Source organism: Barbus barbus (genome assembly GCF_936440315.1).
Source record: "Barbus barbus genome assembly, chromosome: 24".
Classification (NCBI taxonomy): domain Eukaryota; kingdom Metazoa; phylum Chordata; class Actinopteri; order Cypriniformes; family Cyprinidae; genus Barbus; species Barbus barbus.
Genome location: NC_136752.1, coordinates 9,795,269 through 9,819,329, shown reverse-complemented (window position 1 = coordinate 9,819,329; position 24,061 = coordinate 9,795,269). Strand labels below are relative to the sequence as shown.

General features: G+C 37.0%; 1 protein-coding gene across 1 annotated transcript in view; it reads right to left on the bottom strand.

The window, feature by feature from the left end:
* Positions 1-7,209: 7,209 nt before the first annotated feature.
* LOC306844382 (leucine-rich repeat-containing protein 52-like) overlaps positions 7,210-24,061 on the bottom strand; it is a gene marked incomplete at both ends in the record, with an annotated part of 34,286 nt that continues 17,434 nt past the window's right edge. The window contains one exon of the mRNA XM_079376473.1: positions 7,210-7,550. Coding sequence (XP_079232599.1) covers positions 7,210-7,550 — 341 coding nt within the window. The remainder of the gene's footprint in view (positions 7,551-24,061) is intronic.

Sequence of the window (24,061 nt, the reverse complement as noted above, 5' to 3'; positions counted from 1 at the left end):
TGTAACGAGACAAAGAAGAGAGGACAGTAGATGAGAGTAAACAGACAAGACAAATGATGGGAACAGAACAGATGAAAGGAGACAAAGAAAAAAAAAGACAAGATAAGGAAGAGAGGAGACAAGATGAAGAGGAGAAGACACAATGAGATGAGATGAGATGAGCCACAACAGCGAAGAGAAATAATGTGATGTAACAAGACAAGGAAGAGAGGAGACAAGACAAAGAGAAGACAGAACAAGGCACAATATGAGATGAGACAAGGCACAACAATCAAGAGAAGAGAAGAGAAGAGAAGAGAAGAGAAGAGAAGAGAAGAGAAGAGAAGAGAAGAGAAGAGAAGAGAAGAGAAGAGAAGAGAAGAGAAGAGAAGAGAAGAGGTGTAACGAGATAAAGAAGAGAGGACAGTAGATGAGAGTAAACAGACAAGACAAATGATGGGAACAGAACAGATGAAAGGAGACAAAAAAAAAAAAGACAAGATAAGGAAGAGAGGAGACAAGATGAAGAGGAGAAGACACAAGGAGATGAGACGAGTCACAACAACGAAGAGAAATAATGTAACAAGACAAGGAAGAGAGGAGAGGAGAAAAGAAGAGAGTGTTAGCGACTCTCAGTTGGGAAAATTCTGCAGAGCTTCATGCATGATGGATAGAGCGTGACGGACACACCTCCGCAGACAGCAAATCGATTTAGCAAATCTAAAGTCTCACAGAGCCCAAATTCAGTCCTGTGCACTACAGCAAGACCTGCAGTCTGCAGCACTGCCTCTGGTCCCAAAGCTCCAATCCAAACCAAAAGTAAAAAAAAATAACTCAGATCAATATTATTTCCTAGACTTTTTACTAAAGGCTGAACCAAACACTCTTTAAGTCAGCTACTCTCTGCACGCGAATCTAATTTGAAACTCTACTGAGCCTTCACCCACAATTTCATTTTGGTTATTGGCACAACAAGAATGTAAGAGAACAACTTTGAGGCTGTGTCTCAAATCCTAACTAGAATGCATCTACATTGATGGGAAAAATTGATAAAAGTTGTACCTTTAGGTGCACAACAGCTTGTCTCTTTAAGGGTACTGCCTCAGTGACAACCTTGTACCTAAACCTTATCTACCTAAAAGGCATACTATTATGAACCTTTTATGGGTAAATAAGGTACAAAGTTGTCAAAGTTGTTGAGGGACAAGCTGTTGTACCCATAAAGGTAGAGAGTGTACGAGGCCTAAATTGCTAATTGTCTATCTAGAGAGTTTAGTAGGTAAGCCACAGTGTTCCATTCAAGATTGGTCATGGGATTTTCCTACTTCAAATGTCAGCTTTACAACCATAAGTGTTCTGCTAGCAAGGTGATGTATAATGAAACAAAATCTCAACACTCACTTTGTTTGCAAGAGCACCAACTCTGCACCAAGCAGGAAATGAAAAATTATGGTATCATAAACAATTTGTTAGACAAGTTGAATAATGTTCACCTTACACCAAATGAGATTTCATTGGCTAAAAGAACTTACTAAATTCATAACCTGATTAGAAATCATATGAAATTGCTTGGTTTACTTTGTAGAAACTATCAGAACTCTCAGAAAACATGCACAAATTTTACCTTTATTGGTACAACAGCTTGTCACAAGGACAGTAACCAGTAAGGAGGTGAGTAGTACCATAATGGTTCATACGTATTACTACTCTAAAGCCCGAGACACACTGCACGATTTTCAGCTGTCCCAGACAAAAGATTGGTATCGTGAAACAATCGTGGTGATTTCTGTGATCATGGCTCCTAATCGGTGATCCTGTGTCGTAGAGTGAGAGAGGTTCAAAGACGGCATGGTCATGGTCTTGCAACCAAAGATAGCCTACGATACAGCATGATCATCGCACAGTGTGTTTGCTGCTACGATCCACGTTTACTGACCAACCAATAAAAATGCAACATAAAATCTATGCGACATGGTGCTAAATCATAAAACTGCTTACCTCAAGCTGTTATGCCTTTCTCTTTCGGCGCTCCCACTTTTTGTCAGAACACATAAAAACTACAACTGTTAAAGTATTGTCATGGTCTTTTTGTTTACCACTAGCGCATGCTGATGGCGATTTATTCTTCTATAGTAATGTGTGTCGTAGCATACGAGTCAGTAGGTGTCCTCATTATACATTCTAAAAAATGCTGGGTTAAATACAACCCAGTGCTGGGAAAAATATGGATGAACCCAGCGATTGGGTTGTTTAGACCCAGCGGTTGTGTTACTGCCCAGAAGTAACATTTAACCCAACTGTTGTTTAACAGTTAATAATGTTTAACATTATTAAACATTTAACCCAACTGTTGATTCAAAACATCCCAGCATGTGTTCTGTCCAATATTTACCCAGCACTGTGTTGTATTTAACTCAGCATTTTTTAGAGTGTACAGTCTACACAAACTTCATAGGCAAGTTTTTTAGATACATGTCGCACAGTGTGACATGCAATGATCTTATGGGATTGCTAAAATCGTGCAGTGTGTCTCGGGCTTTAGGTACCAATTTGCACCTTTTAGAGGTACATAAGGTACATAGTTGTGCCTTGAAGGATACTGTCCATGTGACAAGTTGTCGTATCACTAAAGGTACAATTGTTTGCACATTTTTATGAGAATATAACCAAAGATATTGATTTCTTGTTATTTGTTTTGCAACCCAACTAGATTAGCACACTGCTAACTGATTAACCTGCTAGCTTACTACACATATCCTTTGAGACCTAAATGTAGATGTGACACCTTTCAACTTTCCAACTTTCCATTAGCTACAGCCACAGATTAGCATGGCCAATAAAAGCTAATGCTTAAAATGATAACGCTAATGACCACTGTGGGTTCTAGCTGCATCTGTTTGAAAATGTTTTGGTGTGTACTACATATACTTCAGCCTCTATTATTAACACTCTGTTTCACTGCTAACAGCTGAGGTTTTGTTTGTGCATTCACAAAGATAAAGCAGGAGTTGTGCTGCTAGTTCATTAGCGTTCTGTTGAGTGTATGTGTGTGAGTATCTCTACAGATCTTCCTGACACAGGCCACCCCTGCTGCATTGCTGATGGTGCTTGCGGTTTTGGAGCTGAGCAGACTGCAGTTTTGTGGCACTGTTAGTGCCTGGAGACTCAGATAAAGTCCTGCTCTTACGCTGATCTTGACTATCGGATAGCACTAGGGCTCGTCCCATTTATCACCTGTTATATTACACATTAATATTCATAGAGGAATAAAATACCAATACAACTCCTCCCCAGTTTCCCTCTTCTTCTAAAGGGGCGATGACATAGTCACGCATGATCACTCTCAGAGTTCACGGCAGGTGAAAACGGCACACACTCTGCAGCGTGTTGGTATAAAGTTTACTACCTCTGCTGTCCATCCTTATATTGCCATGATGCTGACATCAGCATGATTCATTCGACCTCTACTGTATGTTTCTGTCGCAACATTTTTAGCAGTATTTTTTTTTTTTTTTTTGAGGAAGTCTCTCCAGGTATTTCCTAGCTCAACTGTACACACACAATCCTGTTCCCCTGAAGACATGGTATTATTAGTCTTTCTCAGGATGGGGTTAACACTTTCAAAATAATGCTGACATGGTGACATCCCACTGTAACCTGTAATCTAAAACCCACCTTCTAACGAGTGAGAGAGGACAGAATGAGAGAGGGAGAGAGAGAGAGAGAGAGAGAGAGAGAGAGAGAGAGAGAGAGAGACGATGAATTAGAGGCTGAGAAGGAGGTGAGATAGATGTGTCGACACACACACACACACACATTCAGTCCAGGGTCGTGACCTGAAGTTGAGACTTCGCAGATGAAACGACCAGCTTGTTGGGTTTTGGATTTTCTAGACCTCTTAATTCAAATCCAATTTCAACCAATTCAAATTTCAACAAGAGTTTAGTGAGCATGTGCAGGTTTTAAGACACAGTATGTAATTTCTGCACCATTAGAGACAGAGTATGTCAGATATGAGAAGCGGAGCAGAGTTGCATCCTTTTGGCTCAAGAGAGGAGTTTTTTTTTTTTTTTTTTGTAAGCCACTACCTCATAAGAGCAACATATAATGGGTTAATTTTAGTATTTTTTGATATACTAGAAACTCTTTGATATATTACAAAATATATTTATATAAGTAAGTAACAGTAATATTAAATATTATATTGCCCAATCTCTGTCACTCTTCTCTACTCACATAGTCTTACTACCAGCATCAAACACAATTGCTATTTGATTGTTATAGTGGCCCATCAAAGCAACACTGACTTAGCCAATGGTGTTAGTTTGGGGCGGAACTATCTGTTTGACTGACCAATGGCAGATGGGAACAGAACCCTTAAGGGGGTCATGGTGATGGAAAACAATACCAGTTGGAAGGAAAAAAATTAATTAAAATTGTGTTCTTTCGCATTGAATTATAATTCATATTTTCATTCTCTTGCATTGAAATATAACTTATTTTTACAATCACCATTTTGCTTTAAGGGCTCTGTAAACGTGAGTGTCTGGGAAGCCAGTTTGGAAAAGGTCATAATTCTGTTGGGTGCCACGAGTTGTGCAGAAATTACCCACTGCGGCTCCAAGGAAAATGGGGAACAAGAAGTCAACAGAATATTAGCTATAGAATATATAGATTTTTAAAAGCAGCAGCTGAGATATTTTTGAGAGCAGCCCAGGCCACAAGCATTATTCCCTTAAGCTCTTTAACCCATTACAGATGGATTTAGCAATCCTCAATCACACAACACCCCAAAATTAGCTTTCCCTCTCTGCGAAAAACTCCAGAGATGAGAGGACGTTCCTGCTCTACACATCTCTTTCTGAGGTTGAATATAGGGATAAAACATGCTAAGACAGATGGGCGAATTTGCTAAAAGAGTTGTGTCACATTTTGTATGTGGTAATTCAGGAGTGAAACTGCTTCTTTTCACTAAACACCAACAATCCAGCATCTCACCAGGTGCTAGCTGTGTTGGTACAGTGCTCAACCATAAAGAAGTGACAAAAGATGCTGCCATTTGCCTGGAGAAATTAATTTTGTCCTATTGCAACTGACAGAAACCAATTTGGTTTAAACAAGATTTTTGTGTACATCTTCTAATGATTATGGCAGCAGTAATTCACCCAGTGATGGTCAAATAATGGAGGATCGCTATAGATCTAGACATGTTGTGCAGCAGAAAGCACTTTTAGCATTTTAAAGAGACAATTCAGGTGTCTGGATTGCAGTAGTAATGCTGCAGAGCAAAGTATGCCAGATTGTAGTAGTCTGCTGAATCCCCCACAACCTAGAAGATAAGGAATTGTGCTGAATTCATAACAAACTATTTTTTGAATGGGCCATTATCATAATTTCTTTATGGAAGGCACAATTCCCTCCAGTGCTGATGGTGCAGTGTGAAGAGAGAGGGGTCACTTTAGCTCTGCCCTTGAGTGGCATGATGGGAGGAATCACATTTGATTAAAAAAATTAAAGCCTTGCCAAAATTACAGAATGCTGACATATTTTATTCTTCCCCACCTATAGCGGTTTTACTGTGCCACACGCACTCACTCACTCACACACACTCACTCACTCACTCACTCACTCACTCACTCACTCACACACACTCACTCACTCACTCACTCACTCACTCACTCACTCACACACACGCACTCACTCACTCACTCACTCACTCACTCACTCACTCACTCACTCACTCACTCACTCACTCACTCACACACACACACACACGTTTCCCTCTATTGCTCTCAGTACCACCCGGAGGTGTTATTGCTGGACTGGTTACATCTTGTGTGTAAGGCTTTTCGGTGCAGTGCATACAGGCTTACTGAGATCAATAATATGTCCCTTCCAATACAGGGCTCAACAATAAGGATGGTCTGATGGCCCGGGGCCAGTGAGAATGTTTCTGGCCACTTCACTTGCCCTGTTGGGCCAGTGCATTCATTAAGCATCTATGTGTGGTTTTATGCCTTGCAAACTTGAACATAGTTTTTTTTTACATTTGCTATATTTTAAAATGCAATTTATTCCTGTGATGGCAAAGCTGAATTTTCAACGGCCATTACTCCAGTCTTCAGTGTCACGTGGTTCTTCAGAAATCATTTTACTGTGCTGATTTGGTGCTCAAGAAACATTAATATTAATCAATGTTATTTTTAATTATTATGAATAATATTTTCAATGTTGAAAACAGTTGTGCTACTTAATATTCTTGTAAAAATCGTAATACATTTATTTTTGTTTTTGATCAATTTAATGCATATTGGTATTAATTTAAAAAACAAATACTGACCCAACCCAAATTTTTAATTTGACAATAAAAAAATGTATTTTTAAAATTTATATTAAAATGCTGATATTATAATTTAAAATGTATATTATAATATTTTCTTGTAATTTGCCCATATAATTATTATTCATCAACATTTATATAATATTTTTCAGGGTGAAAACTACTAACCTGGCAGGGCAAGCAGAAAAAAATCCTTATTGTAAAGCCCTGCAATAAAATGTTATCAATCCAACATTTGAGCAGTCAGTCAGTCAGTCTGTGACCCCTTAAAAAGCATTTTCAGCCTTCCACGGAGCTGTGCAGACAGTTTAGAAGAGTCTTCCGTCTTCTATTCGTTCATTTCACACTGCATGAGTCTGGAGAAACTGCCTTGCATATCCTCCATTTATATTCCTTTCTTTGACCGAGATAGTAAATAAAAGCTGAGATAGGTTACTGGATATGTCTTCAAGCCTCTCTACCTATCTGTCTTTTTCCCTTTTCCTTTCTTCTCAAGGTCTCTCTCTTAAATATGAAACACAGTGTTGTCACCCTGCCCCAATTACATTACTAACACTGGGGAGAGCGTTGTGTGTGTGTGTGAGCATTAATTCTATGCTTTTAACCAAGACCAACCCTCAGATCTGTCAGAAACAGCGATCTTTTTCAGCTGAAAGTTTACTGTGACCCTCTCAACTGTCTCTCTGGCTCTCTGTCTGAGTCCACCTATAAGAATAGAAATACATCTAATCTGTCTGCCCTGCTCTGCTCATCTCTTAATCTAAAACTAATGTTGACACATTCTAAAAAAGTGCACTTTAAACCTCTTTATATAAAAGAAAACTCCTTCGCTCTGTCCGCAGCTCATTGTCTGTTCATCAAAGATTTCCCAGCGTCCTTCTGTCCTCTGGTCACACCTGCATGCCTGGTTTGCTCAGGTCCCCATTGCCATGGTTACCCCCTCCTCCTCCTCCTCCACTTCCTGCCCCTCGGGTGACTGTCTCCTCCTCGTCCTCGCTGTCGAACTCTTCGCTCTTCCTTTTGCTGTAGCGCTCGTACAGGACCATGAGCACGCCCATCACCCATGCCGACACTGTCCCGGCGCTGAAGATGACGAAGCCGATGGCGATGAAGAACAGGTAGTCCCAGTAACCCAGTCCCTGGTGGCATTCCGATCGCAGCTGCATGCCCACCTCCGCCAGGCGCTGACCCAGCATGTCCGGAGGCCCCTGGCACACCGTCTGCCCCTCATCTAGACGGAAGTGAGAGGAGAGGATGGGTGAGGATGAGGGCAGGAATAAAACAACAACAATATAAGATTTTTGCTTTATAAGAAATTAATATTCTTATTCAACAAGGATGGATTTTAATATTCACTTTATATTCACCAAACAGTCCTGAAAAATGTATCAGAGTTTCCAAAAAAGGGTAACCATTTATGTTTAATGCATTATAAAGGGTTATTAAAGGGTATAATGCATTATAATTATTCATAATGTATGTTGCAATAAATCATATCTTCTTGTAAATAATTATAACCAAATTTAAAACACATAGTGCAACAATTAATTGCTAAGTGGTATAATGATTTATATGCAATTATTCATACGATTGTACAATGCATTATAAGGTGCATTGCAAGGCATAATTAATGCATCAAAATTACATTTATAATGCATTATACATAAAGGCTTAGTAAAGTGTTAACAAAAGAAAAATTAAGCAGTTGTCAACATTACTAATATTATTTAATAAAGTTTTTGAGCAGCATATTAGAATGATTTCTGAAGGATCATGTGAATGAATGAATCAATGAATGAATATTGCATTTATATAGCGCTTTATTTTGTATTGCTGTACACCCACACTGTAAAAAAAAGAAAAGTTGAGCCAACTTAAATAGTTCACTGAAGACAGTAAAACATGTAGTAAAACATGTTCTTGAAAAATCATTTAAAAATATTATATTAAAAATAGTTATTTAAACTGTAAAATTATAATAAAATTTCACAATATATATTTATATTAAAAGTATGTTGGCCTTATTAATATGAGGGCATTATGAAGACATCTGGGAATGACTAAACATGATGATTTTGATGTTATATACAAAGAAATATCTAATATACTGCTACAGTACGTTTCATATAAATGTACCAATATATATATAAATATATAAATACACAAACACATAAACAATTTTTTTAAACATATTTAGATGTAAGTACAAAGGTACATTTCTATACATTATATTATATTATATTATATTATATTATTAGTTGTTTTCTTATAAAACCGACAGTTATCTGAAACATTATCATTCTGAAAGGAACCTTAAGAATCAGTTATGAATTAAGTTACAATTTAATACAGACATTCTTATGATTAATAATATAAGTGTTTATGTATGTACATTTTAGCAAACATACTAAAACCTGAAAAATAACGTTTACTATTAAAGATGCTTAACTTAAGTTTTGTTTCTCATTTTTTATTCTGACACAATTTCATCCTCCATGTCACACACACACACACACACACACACACACACACACACACACACACAGACACAGTGTCTTGAGCTCTCCAGCAACGGCCCTGAGGAGCAAACAGGTCAGTAACCATCATCCCCATCTTTAAGTTTGAGCCCAGCAGAGCATCAGCCTGTCAGCTCAACATATCAGCCTGACAGAATGATCCACAAAATCACTCACACCGAGACTGAGGCCGGACACAGCTCAGCTTCTGTGATCTTCAGTTTCTAATTACACTCGGTGGGTACTCAATAAAAAATGCAGAAAAAAAACTTCTCTTTTCTTCATTTGTCTTTCTGACATTACACTCAATATCTTTTGTCTTATTAATGTCTGGCCATTTGGCGATGTGAGTTGTTAGGAGAAATGATGCCACTTCACCTTTAATCAAAAAGCACTAATTCCTTCATTACAAAGATGAGAAGAGACTGTGAGAGAGCAGGGGTGGCAATAAGTCACCTCTGGGTTTGATTGTCCTGGAAAGAGTCCTGCATTCGGCAGAGATTTAATGAGCACCTTGACCAGCCAAATGTACTTCAAATCTCTGTGTTCAGTCATTACGAGATGACAGCACACTTCATTATTTTTTAAATTAAAAATAAAGCCAAAAAATGAACTAGCACACAGGCAACGCAGGCAACAGTCAAGCATGATAAATGTATAAAGTTTCTTTAAAATCGTGTTCAACTTAGTACGCATTTTTGAACTTGGGTGACCTTTAACCAAGTGTTTCAAATGCTAGATTATTTAGTTGAGATGGTTTGGATACCTGAGACAAACAAATGTATGCCTCGTCAAAACACCTATAAAGAATGTGTAACAAGCTTTGTTTTCAAAATGTTTTGTGATTTACAGAATCTATAGCAGGGATCCTCAAATCTGGACCTTTCCTGCAGAGTTTAGCTCTAACCCTAATCAAACACACCTGAACATGCTAATCAGAGTCTTCAAGATCATTAGAAAATCACAGATAGGTGAGTTTGATCAGGGTTGGAGCTAAACTCTGCAGCAGATTGGACCTCCAGGGTAAGATTTCAGGAACACTGATCTATAGGAATGTCCATATATTAAAATAAATGTCAACGTTCCAAACATTTAAAGTGCTCTCTTTTTAACCATTGAACTTTCATGGCATTTCCTCGTGATTTACTGAATCATTTTTTTTTCTCTCAGAATTTCTACCAGTCAAATTTTTATTGAGTAGAAATTCTGTTATGTTCTGCATGTTCTTTATACAAATGCCCATGGCGTTTTATGATTTAATCAATTTTCATGAATTTTCCAGTTCTAGAAATTAATTTTAATGCTACTTAATACATACAAAGGTTGATCTTGGAAATCCATCTGTAATCCATCTTTATCCATCTGTATCGTTTTATTTGTCATTTGCTGAAAATCTTCCGCTCAGCAATTTCAGATCTCATTCTAGTCCATTGAAATATGTTGATTGGTTACAAGAAATGTGAGGATCAATTATGCTTGATGTCATTGACGAAATCATGAAAGAACTAATGGAATTACTTTTTATGTACTGTATCAATTTTCTGTGTAGATTATGAAAATATTTCCCAATAGGATCAGTTTTGCAATTAGTTCCAAATTACAAAAATGTTAGAATCCCTCAAGCATTCCATTAGGCTTCTTTGCCTGGGAACTTGTACATAAACAAAACCCAACATCTGACCCGTGTTCAAAGGAGAAGCGTGGAAAAGACCACCTGGTGCTATAGACAAGGATTACAGGTAACTAATCTCTTCCCATACAGGCAAAAATAGCAGACAGACATTATGCAAGACATTATGATGATTAGTGTGTCCCATACCCTGTGAACTGGGCCAGGAACAACCACCTGCCCCAGCAGAGACACTGTGACCTCTGGGCTTTATTTGCTGTCAAGTTGGTCTCCGACTACAGTCATGAGCCATGAGGTTATATCAGGACAAACAAGGAAAATGTGGAACTATCTGAGGCACTCTGTGCTTTTATATTAGCCACGTTTTTCAGATTAGATTAGATAGTAATCCGATTATTAAAAGACCAAGTCTGAACTTTCAATGCCCTTCAAGATGCAATCAAGTTGCAAAAGGATTATTCTGAATTAATTTACAGCTCAAATAGCACATCTTTCTACAGAAGAATTAACAAAAATATGACCTGCTGTCAATCCCCTAAAATGTTCATGGTATGTTCAATTTTTATTTTATCATTGCATACAATACCATTTAAAAGTTTGGGGACAGTAAACACCATAGACCGATAATGATAAAGCTAACTATAATGATAACTATATTTCTATCATGACAACTCTAGGAGGGTATGGTGATGTGTTTGGTCGTGGCGGAATAGATCTGCTCTACCGAGATTTGCTACTGCCAATACATCCACAACATGCTGCTTTGAGCATGTAAGAAATACTGCTGCTGAACATATAACACATATGAAAAAACATTGTAGCATAAACAATGCTCCCTATAGCAGAGCTATACAAGTGGAGCTGGGGAAGGTGGAGGGTTTCTGAAGTGTGCTGCAACTGCTACACCAAGCACTAACCAAGTATTTGAATGTTGAGCAGCAGCTCATTGGTTACTGATACAAGAGAGAACCAATCAGCTGCACCATGTGATGATGTCATTATGTCAGACTGAGTTAGACCTATCGGACTGCGCCTTCTAGAGTTTCATGACAGAACTTTGGATCAGAACTTAGATTTGGTTATCGTTACAGGTGTGGTGTGGACTAAATTTCTTCCTTTAAATTTAGAATGATTTTTATAACTATCCTTATTTTTATCATTCATGTTGTGAATGGGCCTTAAGACTTTTTAATATTTGTGAAAGAAGTCTCATACTCACCAAAGCTTAATTTATTTGATTAAAAATACAATAAAAACTGTACTATAGTGAAATATTATAACCATTTAAAATACCTGTTTGTTATTTTAATATATTTTAAAATGTAATTTATTCATATGTTGCACTGCTGAATTTTCAGCATCATTACTCCAGTCTTCAGTGTCACATGATCCTTCAGAAATCATTCTAATATGCTGATTTGGTGTTACTTTTGTATTTTTGATCAATTTAAAGCACAATTAATTGCATATTATTGCTGTTGTTGCTATTAATGGCAATGATACTTTTTATATATTGTTTTATATAATAATTGAACCCAGAACATTCCTTTAGACCACAAATCTGAGTTATATTTGACAGCACATTATAAATGGCAATAAGATTTTCCAATTAGCTCTATAACATAACTGTCTTCCTATAAGCACATGGCTGAATGAGGAGCTTGTAAGTCTCTGCTCTGTCACGCACATCCATGCGTTGATTTAAGCATTCGTAAGACTATTTGAGTTCATACTGACAGGACATTAGATTGCATGAGTGTATATTTGGCTGTGTTTTAGGCACATGCACTAGGGCTGATATGGTTTGGTCTGACAGGAAGCACTGCGGTGACAGAAATGAATGTGTTTCTTAGTGTCGTCATTGAAGCTCTGCATGGATCAGAGATTAACACAGAACGCATTTGCAAGATGCAAACAGAATGTGACACTGAACGGACCTCAACGCCCTTAAATGTTTCTTTCCCATACACACACACACTCGTCTCTCAAAGCCTTGCCCAATGTATGACCTTACATTACATCCCAGACTAGAGGGGTTTCTGTGTGTGAGGACACATCACTTGCTCTCATTATCGAAAGTCCCATAACCATAACTCTGTCATTTATGTGTAATCTGTCCTCCTCCCTAGCCTTTCTTTCTCCTTTCCCTCTCTCCATCCATCCTTCTTTTCTTGAGGGCATATTAGTTCAAACCACGGTCTCTTGCGTCATCATCTGTGACACACACATGCTGAAAGAAGGCGATTGCTCATTAGATTGCTCAGAACGTGTCATTACAGAGATAATCTCACTATGCCCGCCATCAAATTACCCACAAGTCACCATTTCCCCTTACCCCAGAGTTACAGCAATTTTTCTTGCTGTTTTTGATGGGACATTATCTGTAAAAATCAAAGCCCTGTACTATGTGTGTAAGATAGAGACTATGTAACACACATACAGACAATATATACAGTGGTGGCCAAAATGATTAGAACACTAGTATTTTCACCATCTAAAAAATGGTTAGTCAGTTAGTTTCTATATTTTGCTGTAGTGTGTCAATAGGAAATATTAATTTACATTTCCAAACATTCATTTGGCCATTAATTGTAATCATCTAGTGAGATTTTTTGCACAAGGAGTAGGGATGGGTATCGTTAAGGTTTTAACGGTATTACTACTCTTACCGATACTGCTTATCGATCCGGTACTTTAACGGTATTCTTATCGGTACTTTTTGTTTTACTTTGTTTCTTTGTTCATATTCTTACAGTATCTTATCTTATGTATATAAAACACTAAAAATGCCTGCACTTCATCAATTTGTAAATGCACCAGTGTGCAGGTATTTTTAGTGTTTTATATACATAAGATAAGATACAGTAACAACATGAACAAAGAAACAAAGTAAAACAAACTGACAAATACAATAAAACAAACACACAAACGAAATGAAATAAACAGTGCTTTCATTTTTCCATGAAGGTCTACTAATATTAATGTTCAGGTAAGTAATAGTTACAAAAGTAATCACATGTAAATGAGCAAGCATAGTTTTCACTGTATGTACTGATAGATTTATGTTTATTAAAGCTATAACGTTGTTCAGATTAAGAGCTGTGGGTGATTTTCTCTTTGTATTTTGTTCTTTGATTAACATTGATGGCTCAAGCTCCAGTCTGACACTTTAAGACAATATACTGACACGCATCGGATTTTCTCCCAGCTGTTCTCGTCCACTTAACATAAAAGTGAAGACTCTCATAACCGGCCATTTTGACACATTGTGTGTGTATTTTTTGGCATATTTTTCTGTTATTTCGACGCGCCCGAAGCTCAAAGTGTACTTTGCTTGTCCGTTTTGGAGCACGCCGCCGCGCAAGCACACGCGCGCACACACATTTCAGCTGGGGAACAGCATCACTTGTGCAGATTGTACTTTCAACGTTTTACTATCAAATATGTCCTGCAATGTAGCAACAGTAAAGACGGCATTTTATAACAATCACTGATTGAGCTGATTCAGATGTTAAGTTTTGGTTCGGAGGAACGAATCCGCGCCGCTATGAAGGGAAGGGAGTTGTGCTAGAAGAAATGCGGCTATAATCCTTGGAAGCCAAAATCGAAAAAAAAAAAAAAATACTTAGCTTAATATAACAGCCACAGGCCTAAAGTGTGAGCAGATGTTTGAATAGTTGGTTCTCTCTTCAATCATAATTAAACAGGACTTTCATGTTGCGTGTGCTGAAGCTCCTCCGCGTGAGCGCGATCTGGCTTCTGAATTGCGCATAGCAAAAATGCATCATAGACAAATGTTTGAATATTATTGCACATAAAAACAGCTGGCGACATTATATATATATATATATATATATATATATATAGAGAGAGAGAGAGAGAGAGAGAGAGAGCAACAATAAATGTATGTGTGTTTTCTTAATTTCTCCAATACCGACAGAAGTACCGATAACATCAGAGCTTATCGATACTCCGGTCTTTCAGAATTTAGCCCCGAGACCGATTTAATACCGAGTTTCGGTACCCATCCCTAACAAGGAGTCTGGCAACAGCCAGTGCTCCACACAGAGATCTGATCTGATCATCATCCAGTCTGTCTGGAATGATATGAAGAAACAGAACAAACTGAGACATACTAACTCCAGAAGAACTGTGGCAACGTCTCCAAGATGCAAAGCTACAGTAATATAAAACGTTTTAGGCACTTGTGTAAAAATGCTGTAAAATGAGGATCAAAAATAATTTCATTTGCAAAAACAGATAACTCTAGTTTTAACAATTTTCAAAACTCATGTTTTTTCATTGTGCATTCCAATTAATATCAAGCTGCAGTTGGGTTATTCTGATTAGGTTAAAAATAACAAAAAAACAAAAAAAATACAGCTAACTAACACAATAAAACAGTTATGTTCTTGCAAACACACACACACGCACACACACACATATATATATATATATATATATATATATATATATATATATATATATATGCAGTTTAAATGGTTTGATTATAATAAAAAAATTAATAATAATTCAAATCAGCATATACAAATGCTTTCTGACGAATCCTCTGACACGTTATACTGGAGTAATGATGGTGGAAATAGCTTTGCCTCACAGGAATAAACTACATTTTATAATATATTAAGAAAGAAAACTAAATTTAACACATTGCTTTACTTAAGGAAAAATATTAATTCATATTAATAATTATAAATAATATATTAAAACAGGGGTGCCAAACTCAGTTCCTGGAGGGACATAGTCCTTCAGAGTTTATGCTGAGTTCCAACTCCAACTCCAAAATGTTCTTTACAAAATGAAGACTTCTAAGGGCATTTTAAAGATGATCAAACATGAACAAGGGGCATCAGCAGCAAGCAGGGTTAACCTAGAAGCCTGTTCTTTAACGTCCCACCAGGTTCTTGGAGCAAAAATGAACAGGGTAGCAAAACGTCCTGGCTCTAATGAGTAAGAGCCTGTGTGAAACCCGGGCAGAGAGGGAACTATTTTAGTGAAACACCCTGCATGGGTCTAATAGCAGCCAGATAAATCTGAACAGAGAGTGACATCCTGCCTACTCATTCAGCTGTAGTAATTATGGTCTCAGAAAGGGGTCACTCCCGGCAATGCCACGGGGGACAGCCCTGTCAGATATGCCTCCTTCAAATGACCTGGGCACTGCTAGGGTAAATAGAGCTGCAAATTGGAGTGTGAACATCTTATTATGGGGCTGTCTGTCTTCATATAGCTGCATACTTAAATGAACACACAGGCTCAAACTGATGCTCGAAATTGTATTTTTCATAACTAATTAAACTTTTAAGTTATTAATCATAACATTCTGAGTTTTTTATGATGTTTTATTAACAAGGTTCGGGAGGAGCACGATCAGATAATCAACTAATTTGGTGCAGGTGCAACTCGTTTAGCTAACTACCCTAACAAACACAATATGTATACAGGTGCATCTCAATAAATTAGAATGTCGTGGAAAAGTTAATTTATTTCAGTAATTCAACTCAAATTGTAAAACTCGTATATTAAATAAATTCATTGCACACAGACTGAAGTAGTTTAAGTCTTTGGTTCTTTTAATTGTGATGATTTAGGCTCACATTTAACAAAAACCCACCAATTCACAATCTCAACAAATTAGAATACTTCATAAGACCAATAAAAAAAAAAACATTTTTAGTGAATTGTTGGCCTGCAGGAAAGTATGTTCATTTACTGTATTTGTACTCAATACTTGGTAGGGGCTCCTTTTGCTTTAATTACTGCCTCAATTCGGCGTGGCATGGAGGTGATCAGTTTCTGGCACTGCTGAGGTGCATGGAAGCCCAGGTTGCTTTGACAGCGGCCTTCGTGTCATCTGCATTGTTGGGTCTGCTGTCTCTCATCTTCCTCTTGACAATACCCCATAGATTCTCTATGGGGTTCAGGTCAGGCAAGTTTTCTGGCCAATCAAGCACAGTAACACCATGGTCATTGAACCAGCTTTTGGTACCTTTGGCAGTGTGGGCAGGTGCCAAGTCCTGCTGGAAAATGAAATCAGCATCTCCATAAAGCTTGGCAGCAGAAGGAAGCATGAAGTGCTCTCCTGGTAGATGGCTGCGTTGACCGTGGACTTCAGAAAACACAGTGGACCAACACCAGCAGATGACATGGCAGCCCAAATCATCACTGACTGTGGAAACTTCACACTGGACTTCAAGCAACATGGATTCTGTGCCTCTCCACTCTTCCTCCAGACTCTGGGACCTTGATTTCCAAATGAAATGCAAAATTTACTTTCATCTGAAAAGAGGACTTTGGACCACTGAGCAACAGTACAGTTCTTTTTCTCCACAGCCCAGGTAAGACGCTTCTGTCTCTGGTTCAGAAGTGGTTTGGTAGCCCTTTTCCTGAAGACGTCTGAGCGTGGTGACTCTTGATGCACTGACTCCAGCTTTAGTCCACTCCTTGTGAAGCTCTCACAAGTGTTTGAATCAGCTTTGCTTGACAGTATTCTCAAGCATGCAGTCATCCCTATTGCTTGTGCACCTTTTCCTACCCAAATTCTTCCTTCCAGTCAACTTTGCATTTAATATGCTTTGATACAGCACTCTGTAAACAGCCACACCTTTCAGTAATGACCCTCTGTGACTTACTCTCTTTGTGGAGGGCGTCAATGATCGTCTTCTGGATCATTGCCAAGTCAGCAGTCTTCTCCATTATTGTGGCTTCAAAGAACAAGAGATACCCGGAATTTATACTGTAGGGATGGTCAATATTCTAATATTTTGAGATACTGATTTTTGACTTTCATCAGTTGTAAGGTCTAATCATCAAAATTAAAACAAAAAAACAGTTTTACTTTACATGCAATGAATCTAAAATATATGAAAGTTTCACTTTTTGAAATAACTTACAAGAAAAAATGAACTTTTTCACGACATTCTAATTTATTGAGATGCACCTGTAAATATGCAGCCTGCCTACCGCTGTCCTATGACAGTTTTCTGGCATCCTTCCTCCACCCCAACTCCTCACCCCTAATCTATTTTTATTTATTAGGGATAGGGGAGTTCTCTGGGTTCGGGCCATATTCCAAGCTCGGAGCCCTCCCCCAGGACAGCACGCCAAAATATGCTTACTATTTGCTATCAGATTAGATCTCGTGAACTCGTGAACCACAAAAAAGTCAAGATTTTTCACAAAAAAATATCAACAGCACTAATCATAAACAATAGGGGTGCAATGTATTCGTACCGAACTGTTTCAGTACGGGTCTTTCGGATCGGTACGCATGTGTACCGAACGTATACAATATTTATTTATTTATTTTCAGGAATTTCAAATAATGAATGGCTTTTTGACAGTCTTTGAAGTGAAGTGAACTAGTGAAGTGACATACGGCCAAGTATGGTGACCCATACTCGGAATTCGTGCTCTGCATTTAACCCATCCAACGTGCACACACACAGCAGTGAACACACACACACCGTGAACACACACACCCGGAGCAATGGGCAGCCATTTATGTCGCGGCGCCCGGGGAGCAGTTGGGGGTTTGGTGCCTTGCTCAAGGGCACCTCAGTCGTGGTATTGAGGGTGGAGAGAGCGCTGGACATTCACTCCCCCACCTACAATCCCTGCCGGCCCGAGACTCGAACCCGCAACCTTTTGGATTACCCTCTCTAACCATTAGGCCATGACTTCCCACAATACCACATGATGTGATGTGAATTTGATGTGACATGACAGATCGCTGTATAAATGCCTTGGGGAGCTGCTTCTGGGACGGTTCAGAAACATGCTGAAAAAAAAAAAGTTTTGGTTTTCCCCCTGCTGCACCGAAATTATACCGAACTGTGATGTTAAAACCTTTTTAAAACTTTTATAAACCTAAAATACATTTTGAAAAATCTTTGTTTTTTTTCCCTATTGCTTTGTCTCCATTTAGTCTCATTGCTATTTATATCTGTTTAGTGATGCTTGACAGAAATGAGACAATTCACCTTTAATTAGTTTTCTTTCCTTTATTTTCTATTCACCTACTGAAACCAGTGAAGGACAAGTTCCTTTTTTCAAGCTGTCGAACGTGATTTACTTGTTATTGCTAATTAGATTTTTTTGTGGTATTTGACTGGACAAAATATAAGTATAAGGTGCAAGATGAGCCATCAATATTTTGATAATATTTTGATAATAAAAAAAAATATGATATGGGAGAATTAGAACTAATTGTCTCTGTGTTCTCTCACAAAAGTTTTGCATTCCCCAATAATTTTTGCATTTGCTTGCAAAACCTTTCAGGAAAGATTCCAGAGTAAACACTTTTTTGAAGGAATGAAAAACTTTTGTTAGCAAGAGGAACACAAAACTAGTGTTGGGTCTGAGTCCAAGTCCTTAAGCACCTGAGACATTTATTAATGTCTAATCTTAATTTTACGCTGTTACTTATTTATTTTTGATGTTACAAAATGTCCGTGTCCGTGTTCAAGTACAAGTGCATCTGAGGTCATTTATAATTACAGTATAAATAAGTCGAAGTCCAAGTACCCAACCCTACACTTGGGGTCATGTAAACCTTTTGCAAATAATCAAAACGTTTTCTGGGGGAATGCAAAAGCAAAACTAACCAATTTGGCTGCTTTTAGCTGGTCATCCAGCCTGGTCATAGCAGATTTGCAGGCTGGTTTTAGAAGGGTTTTGACCTCTTCATTTGCTGGTCAGGCTGGGAGTCCAGCTAAAACCAGCTATACTTTCAGCTTAAACCAGCTAAGACCAGCTAACCAGTTTAGGCTGGTTTTAGCTGGGGGGTTTATCTGCAGGGTTTGATTTAAAGTACCCTTTAAATTAACTTTTTATTTCTCTAATTGGGCCGGTAGCATTTGAATAAATATAGTACTATCTAATTTTTTAAAACATGCATGCATACAAAAAAATGTATCCTCAGGGTATTGGAACTGTTAATTGGTATGGCCAAAAAGCGTACCCTCAGCCTAATTAGATCATTAGTACTTCATTATTAGTAGCAGAAGGATGTAGTGATGCTAATGTTCCAGTCAAAGCTGTCACATACCTTCACACACACATATACACACACACACACACACACACACACACTGTATCAGAGCAAGATCCGCTGTATCTGTCAGCTCCTTACAGGAAACGGTCCACAGATGGCGTGCTGTCTACAGGAAGCTTTCATCTTGTCGTTATTTTCATTATTTTTATTATACACAAACAGCTGCTACTATTATAGAAGATATATAATGGAACATCTGCTGCCATTTGAAAAAGACTGATTAAGTGTTTCAGACCATCGTGTCTTGTTTTATCATCAGCAGTTCTTTCAAATACTAATTATTTTAGGTCTGTGGAGCCGGGATGTTTTTTTATTGTTATCGGACATGAAGTTCTGGAAAGGTGCAGGCAGCAGGTCTTAAAAGAGACTGTGTAATTATTTCATTTTGCAGACATATGAACAGCAGGTGACTACCAGACAGAGAGAAATGATATCAATAACCATCTGTTTTGACAGAGAACTGATGAGTCGAGTTCATTTCATCAGTGTTTTTCAACTTTTCATCAGGGGACTTAAACAATAAAACTTGGAAAGGTCTCTTATTTGTCTTATCGTACAATCGACAAATGACAAGTTCACTTAAAGGGGTCATTCATCTAAAAATGAGAAATCTGTCATCATTTACTCACTGTGATCTCATCCCAAACCTGTATGACTTTCTTTCCTCTACGGAACACAAAATAAGTTATTTTTGGGTGAACTATGCCTTTAAACACCAAACCAAACATTTCTCTATTCAGCAATAACTGAGGTGCCACAGTGGTGTTAATTGCTAGTGTCGATAGTGCTGAGTGTGCAGTGTAGAGACTGTCCCGTCACCCTCAATTAAAGAACACCCTGCGGCTTTACCGTTAGTCTTGCTTCAGCCGCTACAATATTTACGCAGAGCTTTGGAAAGGCAGAGATGGGGCACAGGATGCATGCAGGGGTTTTTTTCAGTCTCAGTTAAGCTGCATTTGCTGATTGCAGTCTGAAAGAAACTGGAAAACAGCTAATGATTAGGTAAAGGTTCAGGCAGTGTTAGTTAAGTGTCCAATTAGTTTCAGGATGAGGACAGGCGATGCTATTTTATCACTTAATTACAATTTTTCATTGCCTTTGTTTGATTGGCAATAATATATAAGAGAGTGCATTACAAAGAAAAGGCTAAATAAAAAAACCTATGATATTTAAAAAATCTGTTATTAGAAATGTGCTTTTTCAATTCACGGAGTAACCTTCATACCATTTTCAAGAAATGTTTCACTTGAATGATCCTAAAACATGTCATATGTCATGATTTTCCTTACACCTTGAACAGACGCAAGTGTATATGTTTTAATCATAAAATGTATTTTATCATTTATAAACAATTAATTCAGAAATAAAATTCAACTAAAACCTGATCTAAGCTTGCTGTATCAAAGAAAGGTCAACTTATTTTTAGAAATGTATTTATAGATTATAATTATTTTTACTATTATAATCATTATTATTTGAGGGGTCGTCTCTATGATGTCATTTCCTTTTGTTCTACTTGACTCTAAAAAGCTTTTGGCAGACAAAAGTTTTTTAGGTATTATTAAGATGTGAAGCAGGTTGTATATATTTTATTTACTTATTTTATGTCAAGTTACCTAATTTGGATTTCTTTTCAAGAATTTAATTCTTTAATGACTTTCTTTTTCTTCAGTATGATATTATATTATAATATAATCTTTATTTGATACAGAAAATAAACATTGGTGGATGAATCCGCAGCAGTGTTTTCAGATACAGTATATGCTGCTCTACTGCATTTTCTAACAGGGATGTTCCTCCGAGATCTCAGAGAGACTGAAAAACACACACAGTTCAATGCTTATTAATATGTGCTTCAGGAAAAATGACATCATCCAAAACATGATTCATGAATATCTCGGTGCTTCCGTGGCTTTCATGACTAAATCCTTGTACCGAGAAAATCCACAGCTTTTCCTGAGAATGGCCTGCCCACCAATTACCAGTGCAGTTCAGCTTAGACCTGAATGCATTTCTAGCTCCAGTCTGGTTTATCACTATTGTTGTTCACCAGGAAAAAACAAAAAAACAAGCACAAGCACAGTCTTTCTAGTTAAAAAGCCTGCATGTTCACCAGCATGTTCGGTACCAGTATCCAACACACAGCATGTGCTCATCTCTTCAAAAAAAACCTTATGGCTGTCAAATATCAGATGCCTGTCCACTGGGTCCTCTCCTGCCAAACACTTCATGGCACAGAGAGAGATATTATAATACTTGACAGTACTGCACTCACATGCACCTGTTTGTGGCTCATGAACTGCGCTCGAATATTTTAATACCTTGAGTTTATCTCTTTCATAACAATATACTGATGAAATGTCATGGCCACACTTTTTTGAAACCATTCACCTAAAGTTATTTTCGTGCTTTTAGAAGACCTTTCAAAATAAAATAAACTATAAAAAATATATTAAATATAATTAATATATTAAATCATATATTAAAACTAAATAGTACACAACAAAACAATTATTCTCCAACACTGTTCAGTTTATTTAAAAAAAAATTTTTCATTTAACACCATTATGTTAAATTTCCCATTAATACAATTGCATTGTGTTAAACTGACTTGAAACAATCAATATTTTCATTTTGAAAGAACATAAATGATTTTACTTGTATAACTAGGAAGTGGATTTCCCCTTCCAATCATGCTTTGCACAGGGCTGGATAAGGAGAGTCAATCTTGAAATAAAATGTTATTTTAGGCATTTCTTATTTAGATGATCAAATTGGGAGACTTGTTAATGTTTAATGCTCGTTTATGTTTGTATATAAAAGAGTTTCTGGTACGTTAGTGTTTTGGGGGGTTACAGTTGTGGTAAAGTGTAGAGCATGTGCTTGGGTTGAGGACCTGCTAACATGAAGCAAAGTTGTTTTAATGATTAAAAAAACCCAAATATAACATTAGCCAAGTTATATAATAACTTGGCTAATGCCTAAAGTTAAATAAATCCAACGTATCATTTTTTTTCTTTGAGTGTAGAAGGATGTCTGCCAAATAATTTATTTTCCAGTTAAATGTTTGAGTTCAACAAGCATAAAAAAATCACTTTATCAATGTATCAATTTCATTGAAACTATATTTGATCACACTGAGTTGGCCCAACTCAATTACATTTCATTGCATGAATTAGTTTTTTATGAGTAAGGGCTACACATATTTATTGGATGGAAATCCTGCCCTCAGTTAAATTGAGTTCATCCAATGAATTGTTTTTTTTTTTGTGTGTGTATATGATGCTCTACATTTAAAATTTAATAGAAGAAAACAAGAAAATTACACACACTAACCTAATATGACCAATTTCCCATTTATGTTCCCTAAATGGCAGCATTTTCTAAACATGCCTAAGTTCTTTAGCAATAGTGCATGTATTAATCTAACACAGATGAGTTCAAATGCATTCGGCCTGCTATTTTTAAAGCCCACTAATTATGTAATTGCATATGTTAATCTTTAAGAGGATGGAGTGCTGGCAGGTGGGAGACTTTTTCCCACTCTCATTCTGAATCTCAATGAGGATGGACTTTCTGATAAGCGTGCGGTGGGGGGAAGATTATTGTACAGGAATTAGCTCAGGCAGCAGCGCTTTATAAAGTGTGTTTTTAGAAAGTCTCTGTTGCGTTTTTTTGGTGTAAATCACAGTTGTGTATGGATGTGTGATGATGTACTGAGCTGTATTTCCTTTATCCTTGTAGTACAGTGTGAATGTGTACATCTGGACTGAGCTCTGAGCGGTGTAGTCTTGTATAGAAGCACACTGGAGTAAAAAGAAAAGTTAAAAGTAAGAAATAAAGTCACACTGCAAGATATAACGGCAAATTACATGAAACAAAGTAACAATTACAAGATACACAGTCACTTTGTGAGATACACTACCATTCAAACACTTTAGAGGTTAGTAAGATTTCTTATTATCATTTGTTATCTTTTCTCACATTCACCAAAAATACAGTACCACAGTAATATTGCAAAATACTATTACAATTCATTAAATGTTTTCTTATTTGAATATATATTAAAATGAAATTTTATTCCTGTGATGTAAAGCTGATTTCTTTAAAATAACAAAAAAGAAAGCAAGAAATTTACTGACCCCAAAGTTTTGAACAGTGGTGTATATTGTAACACAATATTTCTATTTTGAATAAACACTGCTCTTTTTAGCTTTTTATTTACCAAAGAATCCTAAAAATTCATATATGATAAATTGTATTACCAATGTTGACAACAGTTGTGCTGCTTCATATTTTTATGGAAAACATGATACATTTTTTCAGGATTCTTTGATGAATTTAAAGTTATGCATATCTTTACTGTCACCTTTGATCGCTTTAATACATCCTTGCTGAATTAATATATGAATTTAATGTAAAAACAATTCATTTTGATCTGTATTGTATAAGATCTTATTTGCAATGATGAAGAATAAAGACAAAAATTATGAGCAATTAAAATTATGAGCCATAAAGTT